We start from the raw sequence: 17,477 nt of genomic DNA, 5'->3' as shown, positions 1-17,477 counted from the left end.
TGCACCAAAAGGATGCCGATTCAATGCGAGGGCACATACTGGGGATTGTGACTTGATCTCCAGTAGGGGGCGTGCAGGAGGCAGCCACTGGATGTTCCCTCTCAGTTTCTCAGAGGGTGGGGTGGTGGGGGCAGCATTTCAATCCTGGACAGTGTTGCTAGGTGGTTAGAGCATTGCTCAGATGTTTAAGGAATGCATGCATGTGGATTGACTTCTGGGGAAGAGGGAGATGTAGGAGTTATATCTAGGAGAGAGGAAAAGAAGTGTGTCCCCTGAAAAAGTACATCCTTACCCTTTTTGAGGGGCATTAATGGGAAGTAGTCCAAGTATAGTGTATGGGATTGAAGGGATTCTTGTCTGTTGCTAATGTAAACAAATATGATAGAGTTTGAAATTGACTTTTCAGGCCTGGGCATTAGAATATTTGAGTATTCATGACAAAGGGGGAAACAGTTGGGTAGTTTTCCAGTTCTCTCATAGGGAGAGTTCACAGTATAAACTGTCAGGACTGTGGTTTGAAGAGATTGCTGCTGCATCATTCAGGTTTGGTGCACAACCCATTTTACCTTCATGGAGCTGACTTGACTGAATAAGTAAGTGGGGGGCCCAGCTACCCTGTCGCTATAAAGGAAAGGCAGGCCCTAGCTGGTTTGGCTCAGTGGATAGAGCATCGGCCTCCAAACTGAAGGGTCCTTGGTTCGATTCCAGTCAAGGGCACATGCCTGGGTTACAGGCTTGATCCCCAGTGTGGGACATGGTGGAAGGCAGCCCATCAATGATTCTCATCGTTAATGTTTCTATCTCTCCCTCTCCTTTCTGCTCTGAAATCAATAAAAAATATATTTAAAGAAATAATAATTTTAAAAAATAGAAGGCAGGCTGTGTGCTCTCCAAGCGTGGTCTGCTTGCTGCTTTGCATCCACTTCCATCGATTTTTAATGGTTGCTCATCAGGCCTCAGGTGACAGAATGGTGAAGCAGATCAAGAGCAAGTATGCTTTTGAGGAAGCCTTGAACAGTGCAGGAGATAAACTTGTAGTAGCTGACTTCTCAGCCGCATGGTGTGGGTTTGGCAAAATGATAAAGCTTTTTTTTAATTTCCTCTCTGAAGTATTCCAATGTGGTATTCCTTGAAGTAGATGTGGATGACTATTAGGATGTTGCTGCAGAGTGTGAAGTCAAATGCATACCAACCTTTCAATTCTTGTTAATCCTCACCTGAGGATACTTTTTCCTTTTTTTTTTTTTTTTTTTTTTTTTAGCAAGAGTGGAAGGGAGGGGGAGAGACAGAAACATTGATATAAGAAAGATGCATTGACTGGTTGCCTCCCGCACATGCCTCAAATGTGCCGGGGATTGATCCTGCAACCGAGGTAAGTGCCCTTGACCAGAATCGAACCTGAAACCCTTTAGTCCATGGGTCGATGCTCTAACCACTGAGCAACTGGTCACAGCCAACCTTCCAGTTTCATTTGTTTGTTTGAAATATATTTTTATTGATTTAAGAGAGGAAGGGAGAGGGAGAGAGAGAGACACATCAATGATGACAGAATCATTGATCGGCTGCCTCCTGCACGCTCTTGTCTGGGGATTGAGCCTGCAACCTGGGCATATGCCCCAACCGGGAATTGAACCGTGACCTCCTGGTCCATAGGTCACACTCAACCACTGAGCCATGCTGGCTGGGCTGTTTGTTTTTTAAATATATTTTTATTGATTTCAGAGAGGAAGGGAGAGGGGAAGAGATAGAAACATGAATGATGAAAAAGAATCATTGATGGGCTGCCTCCTGCATGCCCTCTACTGGGGATCGAGCCTGAAACCTGGGCATGTGCCCTAGACCAGAATTGAACCCAAGACCCTTAATTCCACAGGCCACTGAGCCAAACCATCTAGGACTACAAAAGGACAAAAGGGTGATTTTTCTGGAGCTAATAAGGAAAAATGAAGCCACCATCAATGAATTAGTTTATTCATGTTTTCGGAAAACAGTTATCAGTTTTTGAAATTTTTTTTACTTACATAAAAGATCAAGCATAGAGACTATATACTCCACTACCATCTGAATGTAAATGACAACAAAATATTAGTTATACCATTAAAAATAAGTGGTGGAGGATAGGGTTTCATGGGCAGGACATGATGGGGGTGGGGGTGGGGCAGTTTTGTTCCTGGAAAGGGGACCTGGCCTTGAGTCTGCCTGCCTTGGGCCAGCTGGTAGCGTGTGGGTTCTTGACTTTGTACAGGAAAGATTTCACAGCACAAGTACAGGTGATTCACTGCAGTGGTTCTCAGCCTTCTGGCCCTTTAAATACAGTTCCTCATGTTGTGACCCAACCATAAAATTATTTTCGTTGCTACTTCATAACTGTAATGTTGCTACTGTTATGAATCGTAATGTAAATATCTGATATGCAGGATGGTCTTAGGTGACCCCTGTGAAAGGGTCGTTCTACCGCCAAAGGGGTCGCGACCCACAGGTTGAGAACCGCTGTTTTAGAGGATGTTTGTAGAAACTGGGAACAGTGAAATGGAAGGGTGTAGGATAGAACAACAGGAGAGACTAGACAGTGAAATGAGCCTAGACTGGGCTGCTTTGGCTCACTAAGAAGTCAGAAAAAAGGGGGCCTTTGGGACAGGTTCAGGGCCCATTGCTCCCTGGATGCAAGTCTTGTGGGAGTCCCCACCTGCATGCCTGTGGGGAAAGAAGAGGGAGGGGGAAGGCGAGGTGTGCTGCCTGGAGGGAGACTGTACTGTGGTATCTTCATTTTGAAGGTTTTTAAAGGCTGGGAGTTTTAGGGAGGTGTGATGGGATGAGCCCAATAGATTATTAGTTCTGTGCTGATGTTCCAAAATTAGATTTATTCCCATTAACTTCATCTGCCCTTGGGTGTAGTAGGCACAAGTGGCACTAATAGGATCTCTGCTATCTACCTATCTCCTGAGTAGGGTGATTTAGGCTATTTACCCTCTGGCTGGGGAGAGGTGCCACCATTACATTCCTGTCAAGTGTCCTTGGTTTAGTGATGATAGGATTTTGCCATTTGCTAGATGGCTGTAAACTACTTGGTGACGTCACGATCTGCCCGTTTCCCTATTCTTGTTCTGGCTTACTAGCCTCAGTTTGGGGGATCAACACCCCATCTTGACCCACAGATGATCTGCAGGAACCTCTGCAGTGAAGGTGGGAGTCCCACAGGCTGGGGTGGTAGCTGAGAAAGGGTCGCTGTGGGTGTGGGAGGCAGTGAGATGGAAGGTGGGAATCCACTGGCAGAGCGGGTCGGGGCGTTTGGAGATCTTGTGACCAAGTCCAGGTGGTCCGAGGACAGCTCGAGCCCGCCGGTCCACTCACTTCCATGAAAGGCTAATCTCGAACGAGGAGCAGGAAACGCCGCGGGAGGAAAGGTGCCTCGGGAGATAGGACAGGGGAAGTCCGCCGTTTTCCCGCCACTGCCGAGGGCGTGACCCCTGACGTCAGGCTCCGCCTTCGCAAAGTGGCGGGCGGCGGGCTCCGCCCTTATCAAGATGGCGACACGTGGGAACGGAAAGAGCTTACAGATTTTGCGTAGATCCTGCCTCCGAGGTGGAGGCGGGACATCCCTGCGGAGTGCGCCCGCCCCTTCCGCTGTGCGCCCGCGCGGCGCGATGACGTAACGCGCTCCGCCCCGACCTCTCTGGGTCCCTGAGTTCCTGAGTCGTGTGCGTCGGCAACGGTAGTGACGCGTGTTGCCCGGAGGATGGCGGCCGCCGGCTTACCCCGCGTGGTTCCCAGCGACCTGTATCCCCTCGTGCTCGGCTTTCTGCGCGACAACCAACTCTCGGAGGTGGCCAATAAGTTCGCCAAGGCAACAGGCGCTGTGAGTCCCGGACTTGGTTCACGAGCCGGGGTGGGAGGACCACAGGGCTCCGGGCCCAGCCATGGTTAGGTTTCCAGGTAGAGAGGTCCGTGGGGTCCGCCAGCCCAGTGTCTGCGGGGCCTTTGTGCGGGTTTTCGGTGGTGACTGGAGAGAGCCTGGAGTCCGCGAGGTCTTGACTAGGTAGCGCTGAGTCTTGTAGCGTTTTCTCTGTTGAGCGGTGCAGTGGCAGCAGCGTGGGACCCGCGTGGTCCAGATCACGTGGCTGGCGGAGTGGGAGCACCCGAAGAGGGTGTATCCAGTCTCACCGGAGGCTTTGGAAGCTTCTGGTTGCTGCTTTTGGCTTTAGTAGTTGGTGGAAAGTGTGACGACCTTAACTCTCAATCGAATTTACTGGGGAGTCAGAGATACATAAAATGCTTTAGAAGGGTGGGATTTTCGTAGTAAAGAAAATGAACGAGAGTAGAGGCAGGATTCTGCTGTTAGTTATGCTGAAGTAGCATTGAGCATCATAGTTCTACCATGCGGGCATAACAATGAGCTCGGATCTTTGACTTGTGGAATCAAATACAGGGTTGGGACCAGGCTTTGTCATTCATTTAAAGATGTATAACTGGGGCAGCTTGCTTAATCTGAGTGTTCCTATTTCTATGGGGAAGTCATCATACATTTTATAGGATTTTTGTGAGTTTTAGTAATATATACAAAATGGCAATCCCATCCAGTGCCTGGTGCTCATCAGTGAGTGAAAGCTGTTATCATTGGGTTAGAACTTAGGATGTTCAGAAGACATGTGAAAGGAAGATGACTAGGAACGTGAAAGGTTTGGAATCTACATCTCAAGAAAAGCAGACATGATTGCATGGGCAAACACCTTGAGGGAAGATAGAATCTTTGGGAGTCTAGGTCTTTTTTCTTTTTTTTTTTTAACTTTTATTGATTTCAGAGAGGAAGGGAGAGGGAGAGAAACATCAATGATGAGAATCATTAATTGGCTGCCTCCTGCACGCCCCCTACTGGAGATCGAACCCAGGACCCTTCCATGCCCAGGCTGATGCTCTATCCACTGAGCCAGGGCTCAGAACCAGGATTTTTTTTGTTTTTAATTAAATCTTTATTGTATTACATATGTCACCCTTCCCTCCCCCATTGACCCCTTCTAGCCTACCTCCACCTCCCCACCCCACCCCTGCCCCAGGCCTTCACCACCCTATTGTCTGTGTCCATGGGTTATGCATATATGTATACAAGTTCTTTGGTTGATCTCTTCCCACCCACTCACTCTCCCCCCACCTTCCCTCTGAGATTCTGCAGTCTGTTCTATGCTTCTGTGTCTCTGGATCTTTTTTTTTTCTTTTTTTTTTTCATTAGATTCCACATATGAGTGAGATCATGTGATACTTGTCTTTCTCTGATTGGCTTATTTTGCTTAGCAAAATCTTTGTGGAGGGCTTAGTAAGGGCCAGATGCTTTTTCCAGCTTCTAAACACTTTATATGCTTTATCTCTTATCTCAACAATTTAAGATGTATAGTATTACCTTAGCCTTTTATAGATAGAGAATAAACTTTGGACCTGCTTTCTTTTTTTAAAATATATTTTATTGATTTTTTACAGAGAGGAAGGGAGAGGGATAGAGAGTTAGAAACATCGATCAGCTGCCTCCTGCACACTCCCTATTGGGGATGTGCCCGCAACCAAGGTACGTGCCCTTGACCGGAATCGAGCCCGGGACCCTTGAGTCCGCAGGCCGACGCTCTATCCACTGAACCAACCGGTTAGGGCTAGACCTGCTTTCTGATTTAGCTAAACTTTTCCCAGCCCAGTGAAGCACCCCAACTTCTCTTTCAGGTAATTGTCAGCAACACAGCAGTAAATATCAACAGGAAGCAGATTATTATTATAGATCGTGCAGGGAGAACAAAGGGTAAAATATTTAACTGCAGCAGTGTTTGACTATATTCTGTGCAGTGAGAAAACCTGAAGTCATTTTTAAGGTCCACCATTTCTTCTTTTCAGTTGGGTCAAGTTTCTAAACTTTCTAAATCTCCGTTTTCTGTCTAATGAAAAAAAATAGGCTTCCACCCAGTCTCCTGTCTACCTACTCCAGGACTTCTGTGAGGATCAAATGAGATGAGGCACGGGAAAATGCTTCACAGACATTTGGTTACAGTGTATAATGTTTGCACCTCACTAGAAAGCAAATCGTGTTCCTGGGCTGAAGAAACTGCAAGGAGGCTAGTCGCTAGAGAGAGGAAGCCGGGTGTTGCTACTTAACGTCAATACCCTGACAGACATTTAGCATGTTTGCATATAAAAGCATAATATGCAAATCCACCAAACGGCCGAATAGCAGAACGACCACACTGACACGCACTGGCGCCAGGCCAGCCGAGGCGGGTGTGATGCGATTGGTCGGGAGGGCCCCTCCATTGCCCCATGATGGCTCCGCAGAGGGAGGCCAGGCTACCCTCTGCACGGCGATCGATCGGGGGGGGGGGGGGGGGCGCTCCGGGGAACCGGGGGGTGTGTGGCAGTGGACACGGGCAGTGCCAGGCCAAGGTGGGTGCTGGTGGGGTCCAGGGCTGCGATGCCGGCAGCCAGGGGAAGGAAGGCCTATCCTTGCACGAATTTCGTGCATCAGGCCTCTAGTATTTGCATATTAGCCGTATACACACACACACACGTGTATGTATGTGTGTATATATATATGGATTGATTTCAGAGAGGAAGGGGGAGGGAGAGAGATAGAAACATCTATATATATAAAACCTTAATATGCAAATAGACCAAACAGCTGAACTGAATTGGCCTCTATGACATGCGCTGACCACCAGGGGGCGTGTGTGGAACACGGCAGACATCGGCTGTGGTGGGATGGTGGAGCAGGTGAGCGGGGGCATCAGACCAAGACGGGACGCTGGTTGCTGTCATTGGGGTGAGCCTCTGGTGGCTATTGAAAATTCTTTGCCCAGTGCTCACATCTGCTGCTGGCGCTGGTGCCGCTGCTCGCACCCGCTGCCGGCATCTGGCTCCGGTCCCGATCGCTCAGCACCATCAGCAGGTGCAAGCGGTGGCTGCAGGCCCCAGTCGCCCCTCAGAAGCAAGGGGAGGTGGAGAAGCCCTGAGGGGTGCTCGGGGCAGCAGCAGCTGCTTGCACCCGCTGAAGGTGCCGGCCCCACTCACACCTGCTGCTGGCACTAGCCCCAATTGCTCTGCACCATCAGCGGGTGCGAGTGGGAGCAGTAATAGTGGGAGTGGGGCTGCTGGCAGACAGGGGACAGGGGCTGTGGCAGGAGGGGTCAGGCAGGGGTGCAGAGGATGGGCCCAAATTCAAGGTGCACAAATTCGTGCACAGGGCCCCTAGTCAATGATAAGAGAGAATCATTGATCAGCTGCCCTCCTGCATACCCCCTAATGGGGATCGAGCCCGAAACCCGGGCATGTGTTCTTACCAGACATTGAACTGTGACCTCCTGATTTTTAGGTTGACACTCAACCACTGAACCACACCAGCAGGGCTGGATGCAGTTTTGTATACACGACATAGCTTTTTACCAATCTTCTCTTGGAGGCTAGTTTCCAGTGATTTGGTATTATAAACTACATTGCAGGAAACACTCTCCTGTATAAATGTTTGTGCCCTTCTCCCATGGGTAAGGATAAGTTCCTAGATAATGCATTGCTAGAGTGAAAGGAATGCGCATTTTATTTATTTATTATTTTTTTAATCTTCAGAGGAATTTTTCCATTGATTTTTTTCAGAAAGTGGAAGAGAGAGAGAAAGAAATATCAGTGTGAGAGAAACACATCAATTGGTTGCCTTCTGCATGAGCCCCAACCAGGGTCCGGGCCAGGGAGGAGACTGCAATTGGGGTACGTGCCCTTGACCGAAATCGAGCCTGAGATGACACTTTGGTCCGCAGGCTGATGTTCTATCTCCTGAGACAAATCAGCTAGGGCAGGAATGCACATTTTTATAAAGGCTTTGATAAACAGGATTGACAGGTGGTGGATAGATGGTGTCAGAAACTATAGGAATAGCCCAAGTTTTTGATAAGTATTGATTGTGAAATACATAAGTAAAATGTTTTCCTTTTTTTTCCTCTTTTTGTTAATCCTCACAAGGATATTTTTCTATTGATTTCCAGAGAGAGTGGAAGGGAGAGGTAGAAACAGAGATAGAGAAACATGTATGTGAGAGAGACACATCGATTGGTTGCCTCCTGCGTGCACCCTGACCAGGGCTGAGGATTGAGCCTGCAGCCAAGGTACATGCCCATGACTGGACCTTTCAGTCCACAGGCTGACATTCTATCCACTGAACTAAACCATCTAGGGCTATTTTTCTTCTGATTTGTGCAAGTAAGAGAAGTTATGAAAGCTGTAACTTTTTTAAAATCTTCATCTGAGGACATGCTTAGAGAGAGAGAGAGAGAATCATTGAACGGCTGCCTTCCATACGTGCCCTGACTGGGAATCGCACGCACATCCTGGGCGTGCACTCCCAACTGAAGATCAAACTGGCAACCCTTTGGTGCACAGAACGATGCTCAACCAACTGAGCCACTGCTACTGGGCTGAAACTGTAACATTTATATGAAATATAGTAATCCTATATAATAAAAGGCTAATATGCAAATTGACTGAATGGCAGAACAACCGAATACCCAATGCAAGAGCTGCCCCCTGGTGGTCAGTGCGCTCCCACAGGGGGAGCGCCGCTCAGCCAGAAGCTGGGCTCACGGCTGGCCAGCAGCGGTGGTGGGCTAAGAATGTCCGACTGACAGCTCCCGGACTGGACTGTGAGAGGGCACAGGCCGGGCTGAGGGACCCCCCCACCCCCACCCCCAAGTGCACTAATTTTGTTCACCGGGCAACTAGTAGGTAATAAAACAGGTCACTTTTAAGAAAAATGTTTTTATTGAGTTTTGAGAGAGAGAAACATTATTGTCATCAAAAACATCAATTGGTTGCCTCCTGTATGCATCCCGACCAGGGATCAAATCCACAACCTGGGTATATGCCCTGACCGGGATTCAAACTGGTGACCTTTCTGTGCATGGGATGATGCTTAACCAATTGAGCCATACAAGCCAGGGCAAAGCGGGTCATTTTTAACCAGACAGTAACAAAATCTGATCTCCCCTAGAATAACCAGGATAAATTTTTCTTACCCAGCTCTTTGTTTTTTCTCCTAAAGACCCAGCAGGATGCCAATGCCTCTTCCCTCTTGGACATCTATAGCTTCTGGCTCAAGTAAGTCTTTCCTGTACCGTTTTGGCTATTTTCTCCCCTCAAGTGTACTGGGCTTTGTTTCTTGGTTTGGGAAGGTCCTGGTCACCCAGAAGTTAGCCTGGTCTACCTCAGTAGGTCCACTAAGGCTCCAAAGCGGAAATTACAAGCAAATGGACCAGTGACTAAGAAGGCTAAAAAGAAGACTTCGTCCAGTGACAGCAGTGAAGACAGCAGTGAGGAGGAGAAAGCCCAAGGGCCTCCAGCTAAGAAAGTTGGTAAGACCGGGGAGGGAGTTGGGTTTAGCAGTTCAAGGAAAAGGATTTGTAGTCTGCCTATATGCCTAGCTGATTCTCAGTGGGACCTGTGCTTTTGTTCAGCTGTACCTGCCAAGCGTGCCAGTCTACCTCAGCATCCTGGAAAGGCTTCAGCCAATGCATCAGAGAGTAGCAGCAGTGAAGAATCCAGTGATGATGAGGAGGAAGAGGAGGACAAAAAGAAAAAGCCTGTCCAGGTTTGCAGCTTGGGAAGGAACGGGGTTGCGTAAGGGATCAGGAAGAAGAAACCTAAAATCTTGGCTTCTAGCTTGTGATCAAGAGCTGGTGGTGGACGGTGATTATGGGGCAGAAAATCTGGGGACTTGCAGAGATGTGATAGAAGTATGAAGCCTGAAAAGGATATGTGAGACTGAAGTTAGACTCGGAATCTAGAGTAAATCAGCACAGGTATTGGGTTTCCCTGGGACACTGTCTAGAACTTCAGGGGTAAGGGAGTGTGTTTTGTATACAGATGTTGGGAGCTCCAGATAGAGAATGGCAGGGACAGGGCTAGTTGGTTGTGTGGCTGAACTTTGTGTTTCTTATTAAGAGTTTGTTGTCCTTTTCATGTCAAGTCCTGCTTAGCTTTCCCTTGCCCCTGCTGCTCTGTTAGCCCCTAAAAAGTAAAAGCCGATGAAACTTTTTACCTTAAGATGCTCCTGGATACCCAGAAGCTCTTGCTGAGTCTCTTCATTGTGTGTTTTCTCACAGAAGGGAGTTAAGCCCCAAACCAAGGCGGTCAAAGCTCCTCCTAAGAAGGCCGAGAGCTCTGATTCTGATTCTGACTCAAGCTCAGAAGATGAGGCACCAAAGAACCAGAAGCCAAAGGCAACACCTGTGGCAGCTAAAGCTCAGACTAAAGCCCCAGGCAAACCAGGTACTATTTCTGTTTCTAAAAGGCCAGGCCGGGGACCAGCTTGCTCTGTGGATAGGTATTTAAATTGCTTATTCAGCACAAGGGTGAAATGGTACTGGTGGTTGACCACAGAGATATTGATTAGTGTTATATCTTTATTGATTTTGGGGGGGGGGCAGGGGGAGAGAGAGAAACATCCATTTGTTGTTCCACTTATTTATGCATTCATTGGTTGCTTCCTGTATATACTCTGACCAAAGATTGGACCCGCAACCTTGGTGTATTGGGATGATGTTCTAACCAACTGAGCTTCCTGGCCAGGACCTAGTGTATATTTTTTAAAAGATGCTATTAATGAGTAAAATATTTCATAATTAGGGGCTAGTAACTAGAGAAACAGTTTGTTGGCAAGGGAAAATGTATTTTAAGAAATGGTATCAATTTGTCATTTTTTAGTTGCATTTCATAGACATTTTATGTTCCCACAAATCCCATTTTACTATGACCACTTGCACCCCTATTCCTTGTTCTTTTCACTACCATTTTTCCTCCTAAACCTTCATTCCATAGGACAAGTGAGAAGTTTTATTCTATAATCTTCCTGTAGTGAAGGTTAGATTATGATTTATAGGCGCTTCTCTGGAAGTTGGAGTGAAAGACTTCAGGGCATATTTAAATTATTTGTATCATACCACTTTTTTTTTTTTTTTACAGAGAGGAAGGGAGAGGGATAGAGAGTTAGAACCATCATGAGAGAGAAACATCGATCAGCTGCCTCCTGCACACTCCCCACTGGGGATGTGCCCGCAACCAAGGTACATGCCCTTGACCAGAATCAACTTGGGACCCTTGGGTCCACAGGCCGACGCTCTATCCACTGAGCCAAACCGGTTAGGGGAAAACTACTCTATCTTTAAAAGTGATATGAAAAATAAATAAATAAATAAAAGTGATATGATCCAGCCCTAACCAGTTTGGCTCGGGGGATAGAGCGTCGGCCTGTGGACTCAAGGGTTCCAGGTTCGATTCTGGTCAAGGGCATGTACCTTGGTTGCGGGCACATCCCCAGTGGGGAGTGTGCAGGAGGGAGCTGATCGATGTTTCTCTCTCATCGATGTTTCTAACTCTATCTCTCCCTTCCTCTCTGTAAAAAAATCAATAAAATATATTTAAAAAAAAAATAAAGATAGAGTAGTTTTATTCCTTATGTTGGGCAGGAAAGGCCTCCTTGATATAGTAAACCATAGCAGTCTCCTTCATGCCTGCTCTAGAGGCAAGAGAATTGATAAGACTCCCAAGTTCTGAGCTAATAGGATGGAGGTTTTTATGGCCTTTTAATTTCTTGATACTTCTAACACTTTCTTTTTCCTTAGGCACTCCTGCTCGGGCAGCACCTAAAGTAGCTAATGGCAAAGCAGCTAGCAGTAGTAGCAGCAGCAGCAGCAGCGATGACTCAGAGGAGGAGAAGGCAGCAGCCATCTCTAAGAAGGTCTGGACCATAACTTCTACCAGGGAAGAGAGGGGTCTGGGGGTTAAAGGGGCAGTCTCCATTTCCTGGCAGGATTGGTTGGGTCCACATTTTCCTGTGGTAACTGATTTTCTTGTATGATGCAGACTGTGCCTAAAAAGCAAGTAGCAGCCAAGGCTCCAGTGAAAGCAGCCTCCACCCCTACCCAAAAGAGTTCCAGCAGTGAGGACTCCTCAAGTGAGGAGGAGGAGCAGAAAAAGCCCATGAAGAAAAAACCAGGTGACCAGATATGGGGAGTCAAGCTACATGATTATTACCAGGGCCCATATGCAGAAGGACTTCTGTAGTCACCACATGGACCTCTACAAAGAACTGCTTGACATGTCTGCTAGTTTCTCCCAGAGAGAGGAGAAAGGCACTGTATCTTTTATAACCTAGACTTGAAAATGACATGTCAGCATCCCTGCCATATTCTGTTTGTGGAAAATGAGTCACTAATTCCAACCCACACTCAAGGGAAGGGGTTAAACTCCATCAAAGAGTTTGTGTACATATTTTAAAATCACCACACTCTCCTTTTTAAACAGGTCCATATAGTTCAGTGCCCCCGCCTTCTGCTCCCCCACCCAAGAAGTCCCTGGGAACCCAGGCTCCCAAGAAAGCTGCAGAGAAGAAACAGCCTGAAGAGAGCAGTGACGACAGCAGTGATGAATCTGGTGAGTCATCACCAGTGGTGAGTGGATCTGGGGAGTGTTTGAGAAATAGGAAGATGAAAAAGCTCTTTCCACTGAAGCAAGATAGGACTAAAGCTCTGTGGTCTATGCATCCTTTTTATTACTCCTGTTTGGGTCTGGAATCTGGGCCCAGCCTAATGCCATAAGTTCTCTCCAGATTCCAGCTCTGAAGAAGAAAAGAAACCGCCAGCTAAGCCAGTCATCTCTAAAGCAGCCACGAAACCAGCTCCAGCAAAGAAGGCAGCAGAGAGCTCTTCAGACAGCTCAGGTGAGACATATGGAGGCCCTCTGGGCAGGGGGCATTCCAGGGGCTCTTCTCAGTCTACTTTGTAATTTGGGGAGCTATTCATTCTACCCTCTTCTTGTCTAGACTCTGACAGTTCTGAGGAAGAAGCTCCTGCCAAGCCAGCCAGTGCCACCAAAAATCCCTCAAGTAGGCCAGCTACCACTCCCAAGCAGCCTGCAGCTAAGACAGCCACAGCTCTCAAGCAGCCTGCAGGCAGTGGCCAGAAGCCTCTGACCAGAAAGGCTGATAGTAGCTCCAGTGAGGAGGAGAGCAGTTCTAGTGAGGAGGAGGAGGAGGATGTGGGGAAGGCGAAGAAGACAGTGGCCACCCCTAAGGCCAAGGTGATGGCCAAAGCAGTGCTATCTTTGCCTGCCAAACAGGCCTCTCAGGGTGGTGGGGACAGCAGCTCTGATTCAGACAGCTCTAGCAGTGAGGAAGAGGAGGAAGAAAAGGCATCTAAACCCCCAGCTAAAAAGAAGCCACAGAAGACAGCAGGAGCCATAGCCCCTTCCAAGCCAGCCTCCACAAAGACAGTGAAGGCCAAGAGCAGCAGCAGTTCTTCAGATGACTCCAGTGAAGAAGAGGAGGAGGAGGAGGAGGAAGAGGAGGAGGAGAAGCCCAAGGGCAAGGGTACTCCTAGACCACAAGCCCTCAAAACCAATGGCACCTCTACACCGATTGCCCAGAATGGAAAAGCAGAGAGGAACAGCAACAAGGAGGAGGAAGGAAAGACAAAGGCAGCAGTAGCAGTTTCTAAGCCAGGTCTGTATCCACAGAAGCTGCCCTCTTGGGTCCCTCCCCTCAATTAGGATGGGATAGATACACTTGGGGGAATGGCAGAGAGAGAGGAGGCAGAATGACAAGGTTCCAGTTGCAGGCCCTCAGTGTGGCAACATGGGCAGAGGAACAGGAAACTGGTCTGAGTCTGGCTTTTTGTTTTGTAGGTTTAGGAAAGAAACGAAAGCAGAATGAGGCTGCCACGGAGGCAGAGACTCCTCCAGTCAAGAAGATAAATCCTCAGACCCCTAACACATTTCCGAAAAGGAAGAAAGTAAATTGTCTTCTTTTCCTCTCGGGAGCTAGCCTTTATTTATTTTTTTTATTATTAACAGGAGGAAATAAAATTTTAATACATGTGTGGGCAATTCACATATGCATGAAAATTTCAAAGACTGAGGCAACATTGGGTATATAAGCCATATTTGGACAAAGAAGAAAGGGGGGTGGGGTATTCTATTTCAGAAGTGAGAATGGGGAGCTAGCCTTTCAAGAGTAGAAAGAAGAATCTGGGATCGTTTTGATAGCTCTCTGCCTGGCCTGGCAAAGATGCACATGTGTGTAGCTTAGGAGGGCTTTTCTGTCACCTGACCACTCGGTCTTTAATTTGGTACTTCGTTCTTATCCAGGCAGAAAAAAGGGCATCATCCCCATTCCGAAGGATCAGGGAGGAGGAAATTGAGGTGGATGCTCGAGTGGCAGACAACTCCTTTGATGCCAAGGTGAGGAGAGGGAGTCGCCATTCTTGAACAGTGTTGGGTGGAAGAGAGGACAGTTTTGCTTCAGATTGGTGGGAAACTCCCTGGGTTCAGGTTGCCTTGAGAAGGGACAAGAACGTGACAGGGCCCTGGTGTCCTATGTGTTGACCACCTCTCTCTACTCACCAGCGCGGTGCAGCCGGAGACTGGGGGGAACGAGCCAATCAGGTCCTGAAGTTCACCAAAGGCAAATCCTTCCGGCATGAGAAGACCAAGAAGAAGCGGGGCAGTTACAGGGGAGGCTCCATCTCTGTCCAGGTTAATTCAATTAAGTTTGACAGCGAGTGACCTGCGGTGATCCTAGCAAAGCAGGGGTGATGATCCAAGACTACTTACTTTCCCCAGTGGACCTAGGAGCTCTCAGCTCTATTAGGGGAGGTATTGGTGAGGACAGCAGCCTAGAATAGGTCCGAAGACATTGTATCGGAACATCCTCTCTGGTCCTTTTCTGTGTTTGTGAGTGTTGAGTAGCAAGGACAAGGTAAGGGGAGTGTTCTTTTTAAATAAAAATTAGTTTTAGTTGTCATCCCCTTCTCCCTGTTCTGTGGAAGTCCTCATGCTGAGAAATTTGTATATTTTCTATTGAATCATTTCCTATTGATTTTTGTTGTGATTTTCAGAGGTGTGTTCCCATACATAAAAGCTATTGCCCAAGACATAGTAAAGGTTACGTGTGAATTTTTATAATTGGAGAATTCTGCCTATGTGAGTGCACATGTCCACATTTCATCCCTCCTATCAGCCCTGGTGAGGGGCAGTTGAGAATGGTTAATGTATATGTCTGTTAAGCATGCACTATGTAGTTCTTCCTCATTCATGCGGTCTAAAACTGACGTTTTCAGCCAGCATGGACGTAGCTACTTTGGGGGATAAAATTAACTGTTCTGTTACAGGCAAAATTATGGTGTGTGAATGCTGTGAGTCAGTCTGAATATTTTGTTTTCTGTAATTTTATCACTATTACGGAATATTTGCAATACCTGTTTTTTAATTTGAAAGCATAAACTTTTCTATTGTTCAAAAGACTTGTTTTGATGACTTGACCTTTAACAGTGTTGAGTACTAAATTGAAAACTGCATCATCTGACTTTTTTATATTTTAGAGAACAAAATAACATTAATTTAATCTGGAAAGTACATATCACTTGGTATGTCTATCTTAGTAGCAATACTGACACAAAATTAGTTTCAGTAACTCCTGTGTGGTTGGAAATCATTGATCAAGAAAGTGAAAGAAGAAAAATAACCTCAATCCTCAGTAGGAATTAGATTACATTAGGTAAATTTATAGGTCACCTATGTATGTGCTAATGAAAATGGGAAGCACCTTTACAATGCATATTATCTGGTAAAACTTGAATAGAGTGGGTTTGGGAGAGCATCCGAATAGGATTAATGTGTCTTGTAGTTGCTACATGGGAGCAAGTGATGTGCCCCTTTCAGAACCTTAACTGTCCGTAACAGTGGAGGGAACGATAAAAACCAGTGAGCAGCGCTATGGTAGGCTAAGCTGGCTGATGGTAAAGCTGCAGGTCATGCTGCCAGTGCTCAGCCAGAGCACAGTGGAGAAGGAAGAGTCAACAAACTGGAGACTGGGCTGTCCCTGTGGTGAGGTGTGCTTGTTTCCTGGGCAAGGTATAGGTCCTGAAATTAACCTCCCCTTTTTTGGATTCCATACTCTCCAAATAACCTGATAATAACCTGGTTTTCCATGTAACTGCCTCTAGGTAGGAAACGCACTGTTCATGCTGACATAGGTGTTTCAGTCTGCATGGTAAAGTTATACATCTTACTACAAAATAATAAACTGGTTGGTTTCTAATGTGTCATGGAGTTTTATTGTGAGTCCAAAGCTCTCCTACCTCCTATTCACACCAAAACAACTTGGGTGCCAGTTAAAGGGCTGGGGTCCAGACCTTCACTAGAGTTCACTAGAGTCTTCTTGGGGTTAGCCATACCTTGTCTCTTGGTGCCTTTTCCAGGCAGTAGTCCAGCCAGTGTGTAGTCTAAATTGGGGTTGGCAAAATGGCCTATGGGCCAGATCCAGCCCACGGCTTGTTTGTGTATGACTTAAAAGGCTTAAAAAAAAAAAAAAAGAATATGACAAACTTCATGTGACCCACGAAGCCTACAATATTTGCTATATGGTCCTTTACAGACAAAGTTTGCTACCCCTTGGTATAAATCTGATTTCATAACATCGGCTGAAAATTAGAGTCATCTGGGGTACTTCTAAGAACACTGGTAGCCATCCAGGGGCCCATTCCCAGACTGGTTGAGTCAGATGCTGGTGTACTCTGGTGAGGCCTGTTAGCTCCCAGGTGATTCTAACAAGCAACCAGTGTTGAAATCCACTGATCTAAGAGTATCTGAAAAATATTTTTTCTTTCCTCTCATGGTTCCATTAACAAAAGTCCTTGTTAAGTCTGTATAAATACCTTAAAATGAAATACAATATATATGCATTAACTTTTCTACTTAGATGAATAATTTGTAAGTACTGCTTATTGTTTAAAGCTATGGCTTATTTTTTTTCTTTTGCATTTTATAAACACCTTTCCCAGTCTTGTTTGCTTTTTTAACTTAACAGACCTCCTTTCCCCTTAGGCCTGAAACTGCTACCTATATGCAGCTAATGTGTTACACAAATGAAGCAGTTTAGCAAATTGCCTAATAGCATTTACTAGGAAATTACTTAACATTTCCGAGTTGGCTTTCTCATATTTAAAATGAGAGTATTATCTCATCTGTAAAATCTGACTACTCTGAAGGGTTGTAAGGACGGAGAATTTAGAGCATTTAGCACGGTCCCTGGCACGTTGTAAGCACTCCATGACTATAACTTGGATAATAAAAGAGGATTTTGGAAATGACTTTTTTTGGTGTCCTTGTGATGTGCAACATGCCATTTCATCAGTGACTCAAATCGGAACAGAGTCAATGACAATTTTTTTTTGTCATTTGTTTAATATCTTCATTCATGATGCCAAGGATTGGTATGCAGAATCGATCTTGCTTATTAGAAACTTTAGTTTTATGAGGGATCTGAAATTCCCACCTACCACTAATGGGTACTGGTACTATTGCTGAAATCCACAGATTCAGTGAGTCACACACCTGATGGCTCATGCCTCTCTATCTCAAAATGCCCACAAAGCAGGATACTGTCCTACAACTCATAGTTTTGTGCTGCA

The 17,477-nt window shown here is 46.4% G+C and overlaps 2 protein-coding genes across 4 annotated transcripts; both read left to right on the top strand.

Annotated features, from left to right (window-relative positions):
• The first annotated feature begins 859 nt into the window (after positions 1–859).
• LOC118669813 (thioredoxin-like) lies at positions 860–2,130 on the top strand. Its single transcript, XM_036336201.1, has 3 exons — positions 860–1,109; positions 1,156–1,205; positions 1,896–2,130. Exons 1-3 carry the CDS (start codon positions 939–941, stop codon positions 1,945–1,947), a joined length of 273 nt encoding a protein of 90 aa, XP_036192094.1. The 5' UTR covers positions 860–938; the 3' UTR covers positions 1,948–2,130.
• Positions 2,131–3,663: 1,533 nt separating this feature from the next.
• NOLC1 (nucleolar and coiled-body phosphoprotein 1) lies at positions 3,664–16,379 on the top strand. Of its 3 annotated transcripts, none has more exons than XM_036336199.1 (13): positions 3,664–3,856; positions 9,056–9,111; positions 9,226–9,365; positions 9,468–9,601; positions 10,116–10,281; positions 11,634–11,749; positions 11,875–12,007; positions 12,316–12,444; positions 12,620–12,730; positions 12,833–13,510; positions 13,693–13,799; positions 14,155–14,247; positions 14,413–16,379. In XM_036336199.1, the coding sequence occupies exons 1-13, from the start codon at positions 3,737–3,739 to the stop codon at positions 14,569–14,571; spliced, it is 2,142 nt and encodes a 713-aa protein (XP_036192092.1). In that variant the 5' UTR covers positions 3,664–3,736; the 3' UTR covers positions 14,572–16,379. The 3 variants fall into 3 exon arrangements, with proteins under 3 accessions (XP_036192092.1, XP_036192091.1, XP_036192093.1); XM_036336198.1 differs by having other exon boundaries at positions 9,223–9,365; XM_036336200.1 differs by lacking the exon at positions 13,693–13,799 and having other exon boundaries at positions 9,223–9,365; positions 14,413–14,555.
• The last annotated feature ends 1,098 nt before the right edge of the window (positions 16,380–17,477 follow it).

The sequence above is a fragment of the Myotis myotis genome, unplaced genomic scaffold (genome assembly GCF_014108235.1).
Source record: "Myotis myotis isolate mMyoMyo1 unplaced genomic scaffold, mMyoMyo1.p scaffold_m19_p_15, whole genome shotgun sequence".
Lineage (NCBI taxonomy): Eukaryota > Metazoa > Chordata > Mammalia > Chiroptera > Vespertilionidae > Myotis > Myotis myotis.
Note: the sequence above shows the minus strand (reverse complement) of the source record. Positions and strands in the feature narration are given on the sequence as shown.

Excerpts from the sequence above, each read along its gene's own strand:
- NOLC1 (XM_036336198.1), top strand. The coding sequence starts at position 3,737 with ATGGCGGCCGCCGGCTTACCCCGCGTGGTTCCCAGCGACCTGTATCCC. Across the intron at positions 12,008-12,315 it reads GCCCATGAAGAAAAAACCAG|GTCCATATAGTTCAGTGCCC; the intron begins GTGACCAGATAT and ends CTTTTTAAACAG. Across the intron at positions 12,731-12,832 it reads GAGCTCTTCAGACAGCTCAG|ACTCTGACAGTTCTGAGGAA; the intron begins GTGAGACATATG and ends CTTCTTGTCTAG.
- LOC118669813 (XM_036336201.1), top strand. The coding sequence starts at position 939 with ATGGTTGCTCATCAGGCCTCAGGTGACAGAATGGTGAAGCAGATCAAG. Across the intron at positions 1,110-1,155 it reads TTTTTAATTTCCTCTCTGAA|GATGTTGCTGCAGAGTGTGA; the intron begins GTATTCCAATGT and ends GATGACTATTAG. Across the intron at positions 1,206-1,895 it reads ATACCAACCTTTCAATTCTT|GACTACAAAAGGACAAAAGG; the intron begins GTTAATCCTCAC and ends CAAACCATCTAG.